Source organism: Gopherus evgoodei, chromosome 5 (assembly GCF_007399415.2).
Source record: "Gopherus evgoodei ecotype Sinaloan lineage chromosome 5, rGopEvg1_v1.p, whole genome shotgun sequence".
Lineage (NCBI taxonomy): Eukaryota > Metazoa > Chordata > Testudines > Testudinidae > Gopherus > Gopherus evgoodei.
This window is the reverse complement of record NC_044326.1, coordinates 84,092,944-84,113,515: the sequence shown is the minus strand read 5'-3', so window position 1 is coordinate 84,113,515 and position 20,572 is coordinate 84,092,944. Positions and strand designations below refer to the sequence as shown.

Below are 20,572 nucleotides of genomic sequence, written 5' to 3'. Positions count from 1 at the left end.
GCACAGGCCTAGCTCTACCTGTAAGAGGAACTGAAACATACCCCACACCTTTGAATGCAGAAGGGAGGAGCATATGCCCACCTCAGATAGTAACAGACAGGAGATGTGGTTGCTTCTTAGCCAGAGTCATCAACATGTGAAACTTGCTCCCTGGGACCAATTCTTCTTAGAAAGCTGTTTCTATAGGCTATCTCATCCCTAGCCACAGAAAGGGTATATAATCATAATTTTGGAGTTATTTCTTTAATGTGTGTGTGGAGAATCTAAAAATACCAACAAAATGTGCAGACAAATTGAGAATCAGTAATCCTTTCATAAATACGTTATTTAAAAAGCTACATTTTTGTGATTAGTTTACTGATTTTCCTAAAGACACAGACAATAGAAAGAACAAAAAGGTTAATTGTTTCCAAATAACGCATGCTTCACAGGTAGAATTATGGCATTATGAAATTTTACAACTTGTTAAAGTTGCAAGACCAAGCAATACAAACCTAGACAATACTACAAAGAGATAACATATTAGGGTGGGGGTAACAGCAATTAAATAGAAGACATACATGAAAAGGGAGAGGAAGGAAAGAAGGGGTTGAGGGGAAAGGAGGGTTATGCAGAATAGAGGTCTGACATTCTTTGAGTCTTCTCAATTTTTTTTATCAAAATGTATCTAGAAATGGGGTCCAAATTTCTTCAAATTCATGTAACTGTTCTCTGCGGGGGTAAGCTGTTATTTTTTTAGCTTCTCTCTGACAGGCCTCAATATCTCCGCTCTATTCTGGCCATAAGCCTACTCCATTTTTGTAAAATCATGCACTTAATGATCACTGAAGCCTTCAAGTACCAAAGTCTTTTTGGCAGAGTTAAACCCAGTTTAACAGGTTAATAACCTAGGATATAATTTTCAGCAGAGGTTTGGCTGCTGAATCTGAGCACTCTCTTAACTCATGTCCATTGTGTTCCAGAGCTGCCTGATGGTTGGACAGTCCCACAGAATATGCCTCAGGGTTTCTTTTTCTCTGTTACAGTACTAACAAACATCAGAGGATAAGGCCTTTACCTTGTGCAACCTCTATGGAACCCAATACATTTTAAATACTTTTTTTTTGGTTGTATCAAGAGAGCCACAAATATTTTTAATGTTACATAATATGCTTTTTTAAATTCCCTTCCCAGAGTTTCACAATGAACTCCAGGCTAATGAAATTCCTCTTCCTTAACCAAGTATGCATAGTGGAAAGGGACCTGGCAAGTTCATGAAACATTTCTAAGGTTCCAAGTAGTTCTGGGGCCTCTGGCAGTCCTAGGGCATTTGGATCAAATTGATATGTTAGAAAGTGTCATAATGGTAAGTACTGCCACTAGGCTGACGATGGCAGGTAAGAATGTTGCTTCAGTGTTAAAAAAGGAACAAAGCCCTCATCATGACTTACTGTGAACTCCACATGATGCACTTGGCTCAGCCAGGTTTTCCCAAAACATAGATTTGTTCCCAATATGAAAGTTTAGGTTGCCCCAAATAGATGCTTTTGCATGAGGGTGAGGATGACGTTGGGACCTTTTAGATAGGACAGCCCAGACCCTTCACACAACCATCAAGCAGGCATCTACACCAGACAAAAAACACAAATGGAGGAGACCCACAGGGAAAACTGAATGTCTTAATTCGATTTACATCCATGTGATGTAAGGATGTTAGCACGGTGGAACCAGTTAGGTATCTGTGATATGACAGAAGCATAACAGTAACTTAATGACAGCTGCACAGCTAAAACAGAATTGTTTGAAATTTTAGCAACTAATCTATATACTGTACAAATGAAGAAAGTAATAAACATTCTATATTTTGACTGGAATTAACCTTCAAGTATGCACTAAGTTACACTCCAATACAAAATAAAACACAAAGTCCTACACCTAACAGTCAGGATTATTCTAAACAATACAAGGCTTTAACTATATACCTACTTTAAAACTCAGTTTTTCTTCTAATATTATGTAAGAGTTATCCAGAAATAATTTAACAGTTATGATTACTTAAAAGTAAGTCTGACTTGCAGTTATAAAAATCACTGAACACAACTTTGATGTGTAAACAAATTAGTTTTTATTGAATATTATTAGTGTGCTCAGTTCTGTATATAGAGGAAGATCTGTTGTTGCCCCAAGATACTTACCATTTGCCACTATATTCTATACCAGCCAAAGAATTAAAGACCCCTTATACTGGAAATCAAAATAAAAAGTTTAATATTTGTCTGCATTAAAAGAGGGAAAAGAAGAAGTGCACTAATCAGACTGGGGATACGGAAGACGTATTTAGAAGAACAGACCATGTCACCAATGACTTTCAAAGCCAGATTTAAGCAATTCTTAACACCTTTTCTTTTTGACAAACTTTCATTTGGTTTACTCAGTTAAGAGTCTGGTTACATCATTGACACAACTGTTGGAAGTCTCAGAAACTAAAGGCATGAAGAATCAACTGATCTCTATTTCCTGTGGGTTGGTCACTACCAAAAAAATTAACAAGTAAAAAGTGAATTGCTCATTTTTATTTATTTTTATACTAAGTATTCACTTCACTTTGTACTTTTTGTACTCCAGGAAAAAAAAGATACAATTGAAGTCCTACTACATGAGCCATCTGAAAAATGCTTTAAGCTTAGCACACTTAAAAGAAATGCAGGGATAGGTTTCTTTATGTTGGAAAACACCCTTCTGCACAGATTAAAACCAAAAGCAGCGTTGTGTATGACAAACATTTATTTCTGGGTTAAAAATTGTACTTTTAATTGTTAGCAGCAACACAGAGGAAAACCCATTTATCAAGAAACATTAAACAGCTTCCAGCAGAATGCACAGTCAATAAAGCATCTGATTGTGCCCTCTGCTGTTCAAAAGCATAAAAAATAGAAAGTGATGTTAAAATAATATACACATACTGCAAACATTTAAGGAGTTGGTTTCCTTGATTATGTCTACTTCTTGTACATAAAGAACCAATTTCTCAAAGATCATTATTTCTGTAATGAATCCTTGATTCCCCATCTCTCCACAAAGATTTTAGTTTTCCCTTTTGATTTTCTACCAATATTTGGAGTGTCACACAACAGATCCCACATACACACCACACCCACAGTACTTTTCACTTCAACAGATGACTAATTTTTTTTCTCATTAAAAAAAGAATTCTATCCATCCACAAAAATCCTGCAAAAGTACTGAAAATAACTCAGTAAGAATTTCACATCAGCATAGCAGATGTTTAATTTCATTTACAAGCTTTCTGTATCATCTTGAAACTAACAGTCTCTCCACTATAGGATCATTTTGTCTGATCGGCAAATACAACCTAGGTCTCCATAGGCTTGAGTCTCTTTAGGGCTAAATGAAATCTTTGCAAGCCTTGTTCAAAGTTCCTAAAACGGATATTTAAACTCCGAGGGCTGGGAGGTGATGCTCGCTGGTGCAAATTATCACAGCTCCATTCAAGTCACTAGTGCTACAATTTACACCAGCTGAAAATCAGCCTGAGATTATTTAAAAATCCATCCTATTAACCTCTAGTCAGATTAAGTCTGGCTATTTCAACTGCAGGAGTCCATAACTATAAGGACCTCAATGTTTTCCTGAACAAAATCTCTAGAAGAATAGAAAACTCTGGTGCCAATCTGGATAATGAATTTTTGTCTGGTCTTCTAAAAACAAAGGAAGAGGAGAGAGTGCACACTCATCCATTTGCCAAATACTCTGTTCCTGGTGTCTGGGGCAATATATGTAGGTTGGCATTAAACAAACAAAAAAACAGTTTAATCTGAGGATGATCCCACCACAGAAAAATCAACATTTGGTAGCAGAGTCATGCTGCTGAAGAACTACATACATCTGGCTGAGTTAATTCTCCAAGAGAACAGTGACCAGAAAACTGCTCAAATAATGGAAGATCAGAATGCACTTTTAACTCCACACAGGGGATGGAGAAGCCAAAATGCACGTATTTGGGATTTGCTGGGTTAGACTGATAGCGTACACGCTTATTTGAGTATATCCTTTAGATTCACAAAACACACACACACACTCTAAAAGTTTTCTGGTATCTTCATGGAGAGTTTCCATCTTGAACCTGTTTTCTCCTTAAATTCTGGAGGGACAAGGAGTAACCAAGGTAGAGAAGTCTTGGACATCAATAACTCATTAGAAAGAACACATCCACTGATTTATGTCCTGACAAGCTACCTTAGAACTCAGAATCTGGATATACTCCCACAGAAGGGCTCAATATGTCTATAACAGGAGTGGCCAACCTGTGGCTCTGGAGCCACATAAGGCTCTTCAGAAGTAAATATGTGGCTCCTTGTATAGGCCCCGACTCTGAGGCTGGAGTTACAGGCGCCAACTTTCCAATGTGCCGGGGGGTACTCACTGTCCAACCCCTGGCTCCGCCACAGACCCTGCCCCCACTCCACCCCTTCCCTCCCATGAGCCTGCCATGGCCTCGCTCCTCCTTCCTCCCACCCAGAGCCTCCTGCACGCCACAAACCAGCTGATCAGGAGGTGCGGGGAAGGAGGGGGAAACCCTGAGCAGCGGGGCTGCCGGTGGGCAGGAGGTGCTGGGAGCAGGGTGGGAGAGCTGACATATTACTGTGGCTCTTTGGCAATGTACAATGGTAAATTCTGGTTCCTTCTCAGGTTGGCCACCCCGGTCTATAAAAATAGCAATCCATTCCCTGAACTTTGTTGTTGCATGTGATAGAAACATCCTGACCACTGTAATAATGAAACAAACCCTCAACTATATTAAATTTCTGGAAGGAAGTCAAAGTGTTCTTCATGGTTGCTGACTCACCTATGTCCCCATATTCTTGAATCCTTTCTGTTGTAGACCTGGCTTCTGATTTTTAGGAGTTCACATTAGCCTGTTATCCAAGTACAGGTGCAGACATACACCTTTCTGTTAAAGTGCTGCAACTAGGATCCCCATTAGCCACCCTCATGTGAAAACCTCAATACTGTGGAAACTCAGGCACGTTTTGGTGAGAAGGAAGACCAGGAATGTTGAAATAAGCATCTGATGATCTGCCAAGCCTATGAACAACTCTCCCAGGAAAACTTCCAGCAAGCCAAACCATGAAACTGCTGTTATGTGAAAGGAAGGTCTTGACAAGAGCTTGATCATTTCTTCAATATCCAGTAGTAGATGACAGCTTCCTGTCACTTGAGTCTATAGGATAGGTTTTTATTTTGTAAAAGGCAGGGAGAGAAAAAACAACCGCTTGCTGTCTAAACAATTCCCCTGCTCTCTGAAGGCTTATCTACTTGGATTTCAAAATTTGAGTCCTTTTGCATCCCACAGGATGGGGAAGAACAGCCAACAATGCTATTTGGAACTCTATCCCTGCAAAAGAACAGCGTTGGGCAAAATCTCCACTTGCATGGGCATGTGAGAAATGGCTACTGAAGTTCCATTTCACACTGGTGTGAAAAGAAATAAAATGACACCAAAATTCAAGCTGGTATCTGCTTTCAAGGGAGGGCATGCCCCTCAATGTAGAGAGGCTGCCATTCACCTGCCTCCCTCTCAACAACCTGGGAACAATTTTTGGCTCAAGAACCAAACCTTGTGCCGGGAACCTTAATTCACTGCACTACTGAACTCAAACAGGTGTCTTAAAGCGTGGTCACTGTACTGTCACAGTCATCCTGTGATGGTGTTTTCTCAGGACTGGGAACAGACAGAGAAACTACATGTTTTGCTCACTGGACCTGCCTTGGGGGCTGTTTGTAGAGACCCACATTTCCCCCAACACTTCCTACCTTTGGCATAAGGGAGTATATTTTTTGTTTTCCCTCATGGAGATTTGAGACAATATTTGGTAGAATTAGGCTGATTGGTCTCAGCTGTCTGAACAGTCAATTTTTTTTCACAACATGGATCACATTAAGTGCGTGTATGAAGAACCAATTTCCCTCCCATTCACAATCACATAGACCACCTCCTTTACTGACTGCAATTTCACAACATCCCTGTGAAACTACAGCAATTGCTTATATGGAAGAGTAATATTAGGAGCAAGCATAACTAGACATTAGTTGGCAAGCATAACTAGGATACATTACATCTTTACGTGGGAATCTTGAGATAGCTTCCCTTAAAGTCACAGGATCCCGCAAGACAAGAAACAAAACAAAACAAAATAAAACAAAAAAAATCAGGTTAGAGACTTCACTCAGCAGTTTAAGTTAAAATAAAGAGAACAGAAATTAAAAGGATTTAAAAATGAGGTATGACAGTTAACATGAGCTGAACAATACTGGTATTAGTATATTGGTAGTAGTATATTGGGTGCTACTTGTTAGCTTTGTAGAAAGAAAAACATTGCACATGTTGCCTACACTGCTACAGAAGACGGGACCAACCTAGCAGTTATTCTGGATTAGCGGATGTATGCTCCTGAGATTAGCTATAATAAACTGCATTCATAATCAAACAGATGCCATAATTAGTATCATGAAATATAAGTGTTACTTCACATGTTTTCTGATATACGTAAGAAGGAAAAAGTTCTACAATAGTCTTAAGACTTTTAAAAAAAAAAAAAAAAAAAAAAAAAAAGAAAAAGAAGCAGCTCCCCAGGGCCAGCAATTAGTGGTAATTAGTAGAGAACGACCAGACATACTTTTGTATGAGCTTCTGGACAAAGGAGGTAATGAATCTTTTAAATGCTGGAACATTAACAGAAATTCTCTGCTGTATTACCAGTGGCACAAAGAGAAAGCTTACCACTCCAGTACAGATTTTAAAAAAAAAATAAAAATCCCATTACTGCAAAACCAAAACCGAATATACTTTTTAAGTTTCACCTAAAAACAGAAAGAAACTTACGGCTGATTCTTAGACAGCATGCAGCAGATTCCACACACTCTTTCTACGGAAGGTGGTGGTACAAAAAAAGTTAAATTAATGTACAGATCCAAATAAGGGGCTAGGTAATCTGACCTGAAGCAGTAAGTAATCAGACCCTAATGAGCCCAGAAAAGCATATGTGAAGATGTAAAAATATATCATTTTAACTTTTTGAGACTATTTGGATGAAAAAGTCATCTGACTTGAATAGTATTCTTTTTGCATGATATACCATTTGATTTCAATTTACAATAGCCAGAGCTAGAAATCACACTTATTAGTGTTAATAAAAGAGTCCACAAATACTGTGCTTGTCTCGAAAATGCTATTACATATATACATGTCAATTTATTTAGTATTCGGTAACCCTGCTTCAGATAGTAATTGTTCATGCTTCATCATCAACTGAGTGTGATGCAACATTTTCCTTTTTGCAGGATTTTTGCAGTGTTTCTTTGCACAGAAGATGTTTGTATTTTTAAACTTAGATGATTTAAAAACAGGTTAGTAAAAATGAATTTTTCTTGTTGTGCTGTTCTAGTCTTAGTAATGGAATCAAAATGAAAAGTGGCTATCAGACAATACAGAAAAAATCCTAGCTATGCATGCTTTCCAAATACCAGAATCTTATTTACATCCAATGTGCCTTGTTTAAAACATAATAAAAATTGTATTCATTATGAAAAAAATGAAAAAGAGGCAAAAGTAAAGACCACTAACCACTATCTCTTGCTCTGTGTGCATGCATATATATTGAGTATTATTGTTTACATAGTTGTATTACAAATTCTGAACTTACTGATCCAGCAAGTTTAAATGTTTTTCAGGTGGAAGGATACTGTATGTTCAGCACAGAGTTCAAAATGCTTGAGTATAGGTGGTTATGTCATTCCTCATCACCCTACGCTGGTTGAGAAAAAAGCATCACAGCAGAAGAATTAGTGGTTGTAAGACTAACAGAGCCAAGAAAATCTGACAAAACTTGGCAATGATATGCTAGTGTTTCCATTACGACATCTTTTTAAATGGAATTTCTTCAGAGAAATATGATTCAACATTTAGGACAGCTAACAATGTACATGTAAAATTCCACTATTTCCTTTAAAAAAAAACAACAACCTAGAAAGATCCTTATAACAACTTTTGAAATCAAGCATCTCAATCAACACAACAGATAAAAACTTAAACATATGGAAGATTTAGATTCTAACTACCAATACCTGAAACGTACTACTGCACATTTGGAAAACCAATGGTGTCCATATGTCTGTACAAGTGTAGTTGCATAGATTCTGGTACAGTATTTCTATCAATATGCTTGTACTGATGCATTTGACATTAAAATAGGGCCATCACCTTGAAATTAAGTAGTGGATTTGAGGAGACACTGACAAATTGATAAATTTTCAAGATAATAAACAATGTTTAAAATTCAGTTCTCTGACAATGTACCCTTTAAATAATACATATAATTATTTTATTTTATTTATTTATTGAGGGAGTAAAAGGAGTTTCCCTTCCTGCTGTTGATGTTTATAAGAATCTGTTGGGCAGACCCAGGAGCAACACCATTCATGGTTATGGCCATTCTCCTCCAATCTCTTTCTCTATCCACATTACTGTTTGTGGCTGTTTTAAGTTTACTTTTGCTGCTGTTAAAATTAGTCAACTCCCTTTTGAAAAGCCTGGGAAATGGCTTGCACCACCACCAAACAGTGAAACTGGTAACACAAAAAACTTTTAAAAGCAAAGATCATCATCTTTTAAAACTTTTTCAGTCTTTCAGTAATCTGAGGGCTAGTCTATACAGGGATCTAATCCACAGCAAGGCTGGGTGTGAATCTCCAATGCATCAACCTGCTGTGCACTAAGCAGCCATGTAGATCCTGTTCCTGAGCGCACTCTGATCTACTGCTATTCGACTTTCACCCTAAGGAAATTTTAGGGCATGGCAATAAAGTCCATGTGGCCACTTAGTGTACGGCAGGTTGATGAACTGTAGATTCACACCCAGGCTTGCTGCACACTAAGTCTCATGTACAGAAAAGCCCACAGAGGCTACTTGTAAATTCAACATTTTCAGACAGAAGAATGATTTTTTTTTTAAAATCGACAATGACCCTTTAAATTATTTAATGTGATTTCTTTATTCTTCACAAACCCCACAGCGCCATATGATGATTTTGTACTTGAACTACTATTTTCTCACCTATACTTAGCCAAGGATGTCTCTTGAAGCTATCTAGGATGAGGAGTTGAACATTCTCCCATTTCCTGTCTCTAATTCAAAGTGCATATGTCCAATCCCTTAGAATGATGCCTTTTGATAAAAGAAGCTTCCATGCTTCCTTTGAGATGGAACATGTCACAAATGGTTCCTGAGTGCATTTTTGGGAGATTGTAGGATTATGATATGAAAGAAGTTAAGAATGCCGTTCTAACGAATACATAAAGCTTTGTTTCTGAAGGATAGTTAAGTGATGGAACAGATTATCAAGAATGGTTGTGAAATCATCATCACTGGAAGTTTTAAAGAACAAATTAGACAAGCCTTTCCGGGACAGTCTAGGTATACTTAATCCTGCCTTAGCATGGGGGATGGACTATATGACCTCTTGAGGTCCCTTCCAGACTTCTATTTCTATCAGTCTATGAACAGCTTTATTTATTTATATCAAATGCGTGTAAAGAGTTTGATTATTAATAGGTGAGACTTGGTATATTATGTTAAGAATCAATGTATTCCCAAAAGTGTATTGTTCTAGCAGATAACATACTCAAATCAGTAAAAGATTTCAGAGTAAATTAGATGTGCAATTTGTTTTCTAATCCTGAGTAACCAACTTAAGTACAAAATAGAAAAATTAAATTAAGTTGCTCACCTTTGTCTTTATGTAGAATTGAGATGACTGGTGTATGGGCAAATCCATGATACTATTTGAATTTGTGACACTATTACTGTTAGTGTGTTCATCTTCTCTGCTGCTGTCATCAGACTGATCAAAATCATCACTCTCCTGGTCCATTTCCTCCTCTTCTTCCACCTCCTCCTCATGTTCAGCACCATGTTCTTCCTCCTCCTCCTCCTCCTCTTCCTCATGGTTACCAGTGGATTCTTCATCCACTGCAATAAGCCTATTGTTGTTTTCTTCTAACTGTTCTTGCTGGGATTCAATTCTGTCACCAAGTCCAGACTCTGCTCCACCTATTTCCCCATTCCTTGCAATGTGCTCCTCCTCTTGTTGTCGTAACTGCTGCTGCTGCTCCTCCTCTACAACCCGATTCATCTGCTCCTCATCTACTTGGCTTGAGGAAGCATTACCTCGAAGAGACGCTCCAGTTCGTCGTCTCTTGCTGCCCACAGACAGCAGTTCCTGATTCATTTCCAAAAGCCAGCTTGCTACTTCTTGGACCTTGGCTAGACTATCTGATGATGCAAATGCTTTCACATTCTAAGGAGACAAAGAAAATTTGGAGAATGATTAAAAAATGTTTACTTTTATTATATCATTCTTTTATTTATTATATAATTGGCTTATTTCTGACATTTTAAAATTCCAACTAGAATTAGCAACAGATAATTTATCTCTGAACAAAAAAACCTGTCAGTAGCACAGTGCAACAACATTCTAAAAAGACAACAACTGTACATCAGGAAAAAGTTCAGTTGGGTTGTTAAATATGATATTGCAGGCAGCATCATAATATTGGTAGCAAGGCAAAGAAGTGTTCTTGCTGACATTAAAAAAAATTCAGCCTCAGGCAAACACTTGGAAAGGAAAATTTTAGCCCAAGGCAGTCAAGTTTGGCACAGTTGCAAGCAACCAAAACCAGGGTCTTATAATGGAAAGTGTTTGGCAACCTTAACCATAGGTCTTATCATTTGAGCTACCTATAAACTACATAGCTATCTCACCTAAGACACATTTTCCACATCTAAAGTCACTCATGGAGCTTTTTTACAACACCCATTAATGATCTCACTAGCAACATACAACAGTAACACCATCTTCCTACCCATATTCTGTATAACCCTGTTTATACATCTAATAATCATATTAACCCTTTTAGGGACACCACAATGGGAACTCATGTTCCATTGGTTATCTAGTATTATTCCATGGTCACTGCTTTCCAAGACACTACTATGTAGTCTTTGTTTTTCTTATGTATGACCTTGTATTTTGCCGTAGTTCCCACACACAAAAAGAGCAGCTGGATTGTCCAGTATACAAAGCCATCCAGTTCATTCTATAACATACATTACTATTTACCATTCTGACCCTTGTGTAATATTTTTTCCCTTGAAAACTGATTTTAAAAAATTGAATGAAGTTGGGCAGGGAACAGATCTTTGAAGGATCCCACTAAAAACATCACACTTGTGGTGTACTCCATTAACACTGCAATATTATTATTTATATTATGCTAGTAACAATAGAACCAGGTCGAGGAGGATAGAGTACTCGTTCTGACCTTTGGCTTGGAAGAGGTAAAGACATTGGCAAGAGCAATTTCAGTGGAGTGCCAGGGACACGAGCCAGATTGTACAGAGTCTAGGATGAAGAAGAACTCCCACATTGACTGTACACAGCATATTTAATGAGCTTAGAGATTAAAAGAAAAAGAGAAATAGGGTGGTAGTTGGAGAGACAGGGGGGGTTTTTTGCTGTCTTTTTCTTTATTTTTTAAGATAGGAGAGACCACGTTTGGATTGTGAAGGAAAGAGACAGGGGAGAGTGAGAAGTTGGGAAGAGTAAGGTGGAGATGAGATGAGAGTACACACAAGGGAGATCAGGTCACTTGAAAAGAGGAGATAAAGGAGGGGGGTAGATGAGAAACTCCAGTCTCTATGACAGGAGAGATGGAGAAAGTGTTAGAAGAGGAAAAAGAAGGCAAATCAAGGAGAGACAAAAGATCACATCATACTTTGTCAAATTTCTCTTAGAATAAGTCAGCAAGATCTTGGGCAGAAAGAGAAGTGGAGGCAGAAGAAGGGGAGAATTTGAGGAGTGAATCACAGGTGACAAATAGGCGGCTGGGACTGAGGACATGGGATTCAATTAAGATGGAGAAGCAGAGTTGTTTAGCTAGGATGATAGCAGAACAGAAGTAGGAGAGAACCAATTTGTAGTGGAGGAAGTCAGTCTGATCAGAGGATTTCTGCTAGATATGCTACACAGCACAAGAGTAGGAACAGAGGAATCAGATTTTGGGAGGGACCCAGGGTTGGGGGTTAGTAGAGCTGTACCTTCTAATGAGAGAGAGTGGCAAAAAAGTCAAGAGCGAAGGAGAGTAAAGAACTGAATCAACAATTGTATCAATGGAAGTAAGGACAAAGAGGAGAGAGCTGAGAGCAGATAAGAAGTCTGCAACACTGATGGACTGGAAGTCACAGAAATGCAGAGTCAGAGGGCTGAGAGACAATGCTGAAAAAGACATGGGGGAACTCAGCAACAGAGAGATCAGAGAGATGGGTGCTTGGTGAAGACCAAGTCAAGTGAATGGCCCTTTTGGAAAGTGAGAGTTGCAGGATGAATGAAGAGTTGAGCAAGAGGAAACATGCAGCTAAGGGGTCAGGGATGGATCATCATTATGGAAGCTGAAGTCACAGAGGATGAGAGTCGGAGACCGTAAGGAGAGGAGGGCTGATGGGGAGGATCTGGGTGGATGGTAGATGACACAACATGGAGGGGAAGAGGAGAGAAAAGTCTGAGGTAGTGCCGTTCAAAAGAAGAAATTGTGGTAAGGGGAAGAAGAATCAAGTGATGAAGAAATCCACCACATCCTTAGGTATTTACAGATAATTTGGTGTTTAAAGTACAATAGACATACAAGTAAGATGACAAGAAGTTTGCAAAAGAGTTTATTTGTTCAGAAATTGTGGGCATTTGAATTGGCACGGGCTTCAGGTACCTCAGTTAACATACAACTGTATTTCTGTTTCAGCCAGGATGTGTGCTTTGTTTGTTATGGTGCTGCACAGATAGACAGAATGTTTCCCTGCACCACTCAAAAAATGACACTCTAAACCAGGGGTTGGCAACCTTTCGGAAGTGGTGTGCCGAGTCTTCATTTATTCACTCTAATTTAAGGTTTCGCGTGCCAGTAATACATTTTAACGTTTTTAGAAGAAGGTCTCTTTCTATAAGTCTATAATATATAACTAAACTATTGTTGTATGTAAAGTAAATAATGTTTTAAAAATGTTTAAGAAGCTTCATTTAGAATTAAATTAAAATGCAGAGCCCCCCAGACCGGTGGTCAGGACCCAGGCAGTGTGAGCGCCACTGAAAATCAGCTCGCGTGCCGCCTTTGGCACGTTGCCTACCCCTGCTCTAAACTCAAGAAATAGATTTAAAAAATAATCAACATTTGTTAGGAATGCATTTGGTATGAACACATTTAAAAGCCTTATTTCAGGGATGAATGGTCAACTGATGACTACTAAACTATGTATTACAGGGACCTACACAATGAATGAGAAGCCACACATTCATCAGAAATGTCTTTCCTAATAGAAGGTATTAATTTGTAATTAACCATATCCTTTTGCCTCTTAGCTATTGCTAGTGTCATAGATTTTAAGGCCAGAGAGCACCTTTATGATCACCTAGTCTGACATCTGAAACAGAAGACCAAGAACCTTACCCAAAAGTGCTTTGTAACCAATGCCAGGTTTCAACTCTTTTCCACTATAAGGAGATAGATGCCATAGTAAGTGAGGTGGGAGACATACATGCAATTACACAACACAGGGCAATTTGCATGGCAAGACTGTGTCCCACTAACAGAATTTCAAGTGAAATGTTCTACTAGAGGCAGACAACCGTGATTTTTCAGCAATTCAAAAGCTGCAGAAAGACACACTTTAGTAAGAAGGAATGCTTCAGAATACTGTTAAGTCCCTGAACTCTGAGGGGGTAGTGAGAATGCAGTTAATTTTAATACGGTAAATAAAAATTAATTTTAATTGTTATTAATTAAAAATTAGTATACTATCACAACGTTACACTATAATCTGTATTATGTAACTATCTGAACCCCACACAAAATGGTTTAAGAAATATTCTCTCTGAAATCTAGACTGTGTTTTGTTTTTTTAAAGAAATGATGCAAAACAGGGATAACATGCTAGTATAACATATTTTCATAGGGCATAGGTATTTAATTGAATATTCTGAATTGTGTAAAACAAATCTCTATACAACTACATTGTATAGCAAACACTTCGTATGTTTGCTATTTTTTAAATTATGCTTAGAACTATGAAGTTCTTATAGTTTTGACTACCACCAGATCTTTCTGTATTATATGGAAACAATAAAAATAATAATACTAATAATGTAGCATAATCAAAACTATATTCAAAAGGAAATCTGTTAACTAAATTCTCATCTCACTCCACTAGAGGGAGATTCCTTCTGGGCATCAAGTCACAGACAGTTACTACTGGAGCCACTTAAAGCAGACTATAATCAAGTTTTAACAATTCATTATCTATGAATAAATACAGAATGTTACTTTCCTCTTAATTCCTTATTTCTCTGTCCCTATAATTTTACCAGATGTATAGATCAAAAACCTAAACAATGCATATCACAATCTAAAATAAAAACTGACAGCTATTTCTCACACCAAAATCAATAAAAGGAACTGATTTATTTGTAATTTGCATTTTCTTAAATTTGTGGGATTAATTCAAAACAACACATTTTGTCAAAATAATATGTTCACTCTAAATCTGCTCTTCTTTCTACTGTTTATTATATCCAACAGAATCTAAAAAAAAAATTTTTAATTGTTTGCCAGTCAAAAAGTTTTCAGACACAAAAAATACCAAATTCCTTCCAGCCAAAGCTGTCCTGAAGACTATCCCCTGCCTTCAGTGAGGATCTCAGATTCTGAGAACATTCCAGAGAACAAGTAGTAATAGTTACCCAGGGAGACAGATGGGAGGGGGGTTGAGGATGAAAGAATGAGCATCTCCTTCGCCATCCCCAACAGTAGCCCTCCCTATACCACCTCAGTCCTTCCTCCTCTCTGTGCACTGAACTTGATCCTGTCAAGAACAGTACAGCGATCCCGGAAAGAAGTGAGAAAGATGCTGTTTCTGAGCTGGCTGAGCCCCTTCTACATGGCAAGGTGGGCTGACTTAAATCAAAACAATTTTAATCACTGATTTTAATCATGATTTAAAATCAGCAAGCTGGAAACTCTGATTTTAATAATTAATTTTAATCATGTTTTGCACTTGTATTTTTTAGTTATTTTCTTTAAAAAAAGATTGATTTTCACTGGTTGGTAATCAATAAATCATGTTGATTTGCAACTAAATATAGCCTTTGCACTAAATGTGGTGCTTCATTTTGCTAAACAAGTAGATATAACTTAGAAAATATTTTTACCTCAAGGTCCCAGAGACACAGACAAGGTTTTCATCTTGAGGCCAAAAGACCAAAAACATTAAGACACTTGATCACAGCCTTGGATAGGCCAAGAGACTGCTTACACTTGATCTTAGCTCATAGAGCCATATTACATCTAGATACATTTATTTAAGCAAGGATCTATCTGAAAATATTATTTCAAAATTCTAAATTTTTAACATTTTTATGATGTTAGAAAATGGGTGAATGATTTCTTATTTACTAGATTTTTATTATTTGTGTTTGTGTCACGCTCTGAGTGGCAGTTCAAAATGAACCAACACGCTTTTTTTTAATTAGTTAAATAAAACCTTAAAATGGATACATAAGAAAAAAGTATACCAAAAAGTTTAACAAAACTTTTTTTTTCCATTTAAAACTGACTGGTTTATTAAAGGAAGTATTATCTGTAGTTAGTGAATTGAGCATACTATTTCTGTTCACCATATCCTTCCCATTTTAAAACCAGTAAATCTCATCCTCTCACATCTAATCTTTAGAAGAGGAAAACAAGCTCAAATTGGAAGAGGAAAACAAGCTTTCCTGCTTTTTCAACTCTCAACTGATTTCTTAACTTTGCATAAACTAGTCATTGAACTGAACTAGTTGAATAAACTGAAATGAAGAAAATATTTTCTCTACACCTGCAGAAGAAGCTACTTCTAAGAAAAGCTGTTTTAGCACTTCAACAAACTTTATTATCAGGTGCTTAGCCAGTGCGTCTTCTACCACTTCAGTGGTTTGACTTTCTTTCAAACTTCAGCAGCAAACATGTACTGCTTAATTTTTTGTATTTAAAATATTTTAATATATTATAATTTGTTTAGACCTTAGCATAAATTGTCATAACTTCAAACTAAATTTTAAATAGTTTTTAAAAAAAATACATTTCTACATCTTTACCCTGTTATAACGCCACCCGATTTAACACAAATTCAGATATAGCGCAGTAAAGCAGAGCTCTGGGAGGGGATGGGGCTGTGCACTCCGGCGGATTAAATCAAGTTTGATATAACGCGGTTAGATATTTTGACTTCCAAGGACGGCGTTATATCGAGGTAGAGGTGTATTTAATTTAAATAAAAATCTAGTTTAAATACAAAACATGTAGTTTACATTTTAAAAATCCATTTTTAAAAACTCATCAATTTTTAGCCCCCTCCCCCCGATACATGGTGGCATATGAAAAAGCAAGATCTATGCACAAATCTCAGGGATACAATCTGGCCAGATCTTACATTTAACCTTTAGATTCAGCCCCTCAAAAGGCTGATCTTCCACCACTGATTGAGCCTAACGTGGAAACCTGGAACTTTGAAGCCAAGGTTCCCTTCTCACAACTACTAATGTGACCACAACATTAGAAATACTGTCAACAGCATCCAGTGCCACTTGGAGATGTTCTTGCTTTTAAATGCCCTTCTGCAAACCACTCACGGTTTTCCTGTGGTAGCTTATAAGAAAAAATGGAAAATGTATTATAGTAACAGCTCCAGTAGTGTTTGGTGATTTGAAACTCTAAAATGAAGATGTACTGAAAGTAAAGTTTCTTACCTTATTGTAACTGGAGTTCTTCAAGATATGTGGTTCCTACCTATATTCCATTGTGGATACACGTGCACCACAGGTGTGAGCCCACAGAATTCTTACAAACACAGTGTCCACTGGTCCATACCAGTTCTCGTTGTGCTCCCCACTGAGGGCATAAGGGGTGAGGAGGATTGACAGTGTCTCCAGTTCCTTATCACAAATGAATCTCATGATCCAAATTAGAGGGAGGATAGATAATCAAATATGGATAAGGACCACATATCTCGAAGATCTTCAGTTACAACAAATACATAATTTTCATTTCTTCTTTGAGTGCTGGTCCTATGTGTATTCTACTGGCGGCGATTAGTAAGCAGTAGTCAGAAAGGAGGAAGGGGGAATGAGGATGCAGGTGGAATAGCTGCTTGTAGAACCACTGTTCCAAAGGATAAGTCACTGAAGGAGTTCTGGACCCAACGCGTAATATGCTGTGAATGTGTGACTGGAACTCCATATAGCTGCCTTGCAAATATCAAATCAGGTATACCTTCTGAAGTGATGATACTAAAACTGCTTGTGTCCTCAGAGTGAGCCTGTATCTCACGTGGGGAAACTGTGCTAACTGATAGAGTGGGATACAGTCAGTCCTAAATTAAGACCCTAGTGAAAGTTTAGTTTCTTTACTGATGGAAAGATTCTGATCAGGCACTCAAAAACCTGGCTGTTACCAGGTGGATAAAGATTAACCATCCATTGCGGGGTGACATGCACTAATTGCCACCAGATTAACCCATAGCGAGCTAAGGAAAAGGCCGGCTGTCCTGAGGATAAGAAGATAGTCCAAAATAGCAGAAATATACACCATCTCTGGAGATTATATGGTTTTGCTGGGCCCAGATAGAAAAATGCATCCACTTGGCTACATAGCATCTTCTGGCAGAGTCTTTCCCGCTATTGTTAAAGATGCATACAGCTTCAGAGTAGTAGCATTTTAGGCTCAATGTCCATTCTAATACTGATCTCCAATGAGATGAAGAGCATCAGGGTTTGGATGCGTGACCCTGCCATTTTTATGGGTCAAGAGATCTGGAAAGGTCTGAACGCTGATAGTGGATGGGATGACATCTGTAGGAGGCTTGGAAATCAAAACTGTCTGGGTCATCTAGGGACAATGAGGATGACTTGTGCCCTGGCTAGAATTTTTCATAGAAATGGATAGCAGTGGGATGGGACAGAAGGCATAACTGACATAATCTGTCCCAAGGCAAGAAGAGATCACCAACCCTGGAGTACTATCTTTTGGCTCCTCTGGAGCAGTATACTTTGCTGAAAGGCAAACAGGTCCCAAGTCAGGGTTCTTCACTGAGTGAAGATGTTGTTAAACTACTGAATCATGTAACTCCCACTTGTGATTGGTGGCAAAATGCCTGCTGAAGTGGTCAACAAGTGAACTGTGGGTGCCTGAGAGGGTGGCAACAGGGTGATGTGATTCTGTATGCACCAGTCCCATAAACTGATAGCTTCCATATACATGGTGGGGGAGGGGGGCGCGACCATGCTCCTCCCTGCTAATTTAGATAGAAATGGTGGTTAGGTTGTCTGACATTATCAGAACATGCTGGGACTGTATGAATGGTAGAAATCCTTTGCAAGAATCTCGTACTACTCTCAGTTCCAGAAGACTGATGTGCATTCTGACTTCCTGAGGTGTCCAAGTACCTTGTGCTGCGTGATTGCCCAGACTATCAGGGACGACTCTGTAATTATCATCTTGTCAGATGTGGGAAACAGAAAGAGAACTCCCACGCACACATGTCCACGGTCACTCCATCATGCCAGAGAGGCCTTCATCTTGGAGTTAGTTGCCACTATACTCTTCATACTGTGCTTCTTCAGTGTATGTACTGTTCGAAGCCAAGCCTTCAGGCAAAGGTGGAGTCAGGCAAATGGCATTACATAAGTACATGATGCCATATGGCCCAGGAGAGCAAGGTGCACCCAAACTGATGTTTGAGGGTTGCGGGTAACCAGTTCTTTGAGAACACACATTTTGTGAAATCTGTCCATGAGGAGGTAGGTCTGTCTTGACTGAATCCAACGTTACTCTGATAAATTCCACAGACTGTGCCAGAGTCAAGGTAGACTCTTCCATGTTTACACAGATTCCCAAGGATGCTAAAAGTTTTATCAGTGACATGGTTGATGTCAAGACTTCCAGGCAAGACATGCTGGTCAGAAGACAGTTATCTCCATATGAGAAGATGGAGAAGATGTCTGAGCTAAGATGCTACTACTGGAAACACTTTTCTGAAGATTTCTGAGGGCAGGGGACTGGACTCGATGACCTCTCGAGGTCCCTTCCAGTCCTAGAGTCTATGAGTCTATGAGACTTGGGGAATTGTACCTAACCCTAACAGGAGCAACCTGTATTGCTAGTGATGGAGGCCCATCACAAACCTGAGGAATCCTCTATGAGAGTGATGAATGTTCACATGAAAGTATGCATCTTTCATACTGAGAGCCATGAACACTTCTCTTTTTCTAGGGATGGTATTATCAATCCCAACATAACCATGCAGAATTTCAGTTTGCAAATGAAAATGTTGAGTTACTACAGGTCAAAAATGTGTATCCAGACTCCATTGTTCTTGATGGGGAAATATTTTAAATAGAACCCTTTTCTCCCAATATTGAGAAGGTACCTGCTGTATTGCTCCTTAGGGGAGAACAGACTGTACTGCTTGAAAGAGAATTCCCTCATGAGAGTGGTCCCTGTAAAGGCACAGACAAGGATGCTTTGGGAGAGAGAGGTGAAGAAACTTGATGGTATGGCTGGAATGGATGATAACATCAGATGAGTGACAGATATCACCTCCTAGTTTTGGGAAAATTTTCACTAGATGGCCTCAAATAAATCTCATAAATCGGGCAGGATGCCAGCAATATTCATTCACAGCTCTCTAGTATCATGTTAAAAGTGTTTCTTGGTTGGAGGGTGAGGTCAGGTAGTCGCAGCTGGAGCGGGAGGCACCAGATATCTTTCATCTCTGCATTCTTTGTTGTTTGCAAGATGGTTCGTAGGAGTGTTGTTTATAAAAGGTTTGAGCTAAGAGCTTTGATTTGTAAGTTTGTTTATATTTCCTCTTTGTGGCAGGTGTATAAATACCCGGGAAGAGAAGGGTTGCCCTAGATACTTTCAATATGTGCAGAAACTCGTCCATCTTTTCATGAATGGAATTGGTCTCAATTGTGGCCTAAGTCTTCCTGGATTCTCCCGAAGACTGTAACCACAACTCCAACCACATCACAATGGCAGTTATCAAGGATCTTGATGCAGTATCAGCAGCATTGATTGCAGCCTGTGAAGAGGTCCTGGCCACCAGTCTGCCCTCATCAACAAGGGCTTGAAATTGAGCCCAGTCCTCCTGAGGTTTGTCTTTAAAGTCTAGAGCAGTTCAGAAAATCATATTTGGTGAAATGGGCCTCATAATTCAAGATCCTAAACTGTAGACTGGTAGATGCAAAGACCTTTCACCCAGTAAAGTCGAGAAGTTTGGCTTCCTTATCTGTGAGAGTTATTATTAGGCATTGTTGCCTGAATCTTTCAGTGGCCATCTGCAACACTAGGGCGTTTGGAGCAGGGTGAGACAACAAGAACTGTGTTCCCTTAGCTGACACAAAGTGTCACTTCCTTGCCCTCTCGGGGGTA

At 38.7% G+C, this 20,572-nt stretch overlaps 1 protein-coding gene across 7 annotated transcripts in view; it reads right to left on the bottom strand.

Moving 5' to 3' along the window:
- Nucleotides 1-20,572, bottom strand: part of FBXW7 (F-box and WD repeat domain containing 7) — a 274,003-nt gene that overhangs the window by 140,382 nt on the left and 113,049 nt on the right. For 6 of the 7 annotated variants that reach the window (XM_030563528.1, XM_030563524.1, XM_030563521.1 and 3 more), the window contains one exon: nucleotides 9,787-10,356. In XM_030563528.1, the coding sequence (XP_030419388.1) occupies nucleotides 9,787-10,287 (501 nt within the window). In that variant the 5' untranslated portion in view covers nucleotides 10,288-10,356. Of the gene's footprint in view, nucleotides 1-9,786; nucleotides 10,357-19,894; nucleotides 19,900-20,572 lie in introns of those variants that run through there. The other variant, XM_030563525.1, reaches the window with a different exon arrangement.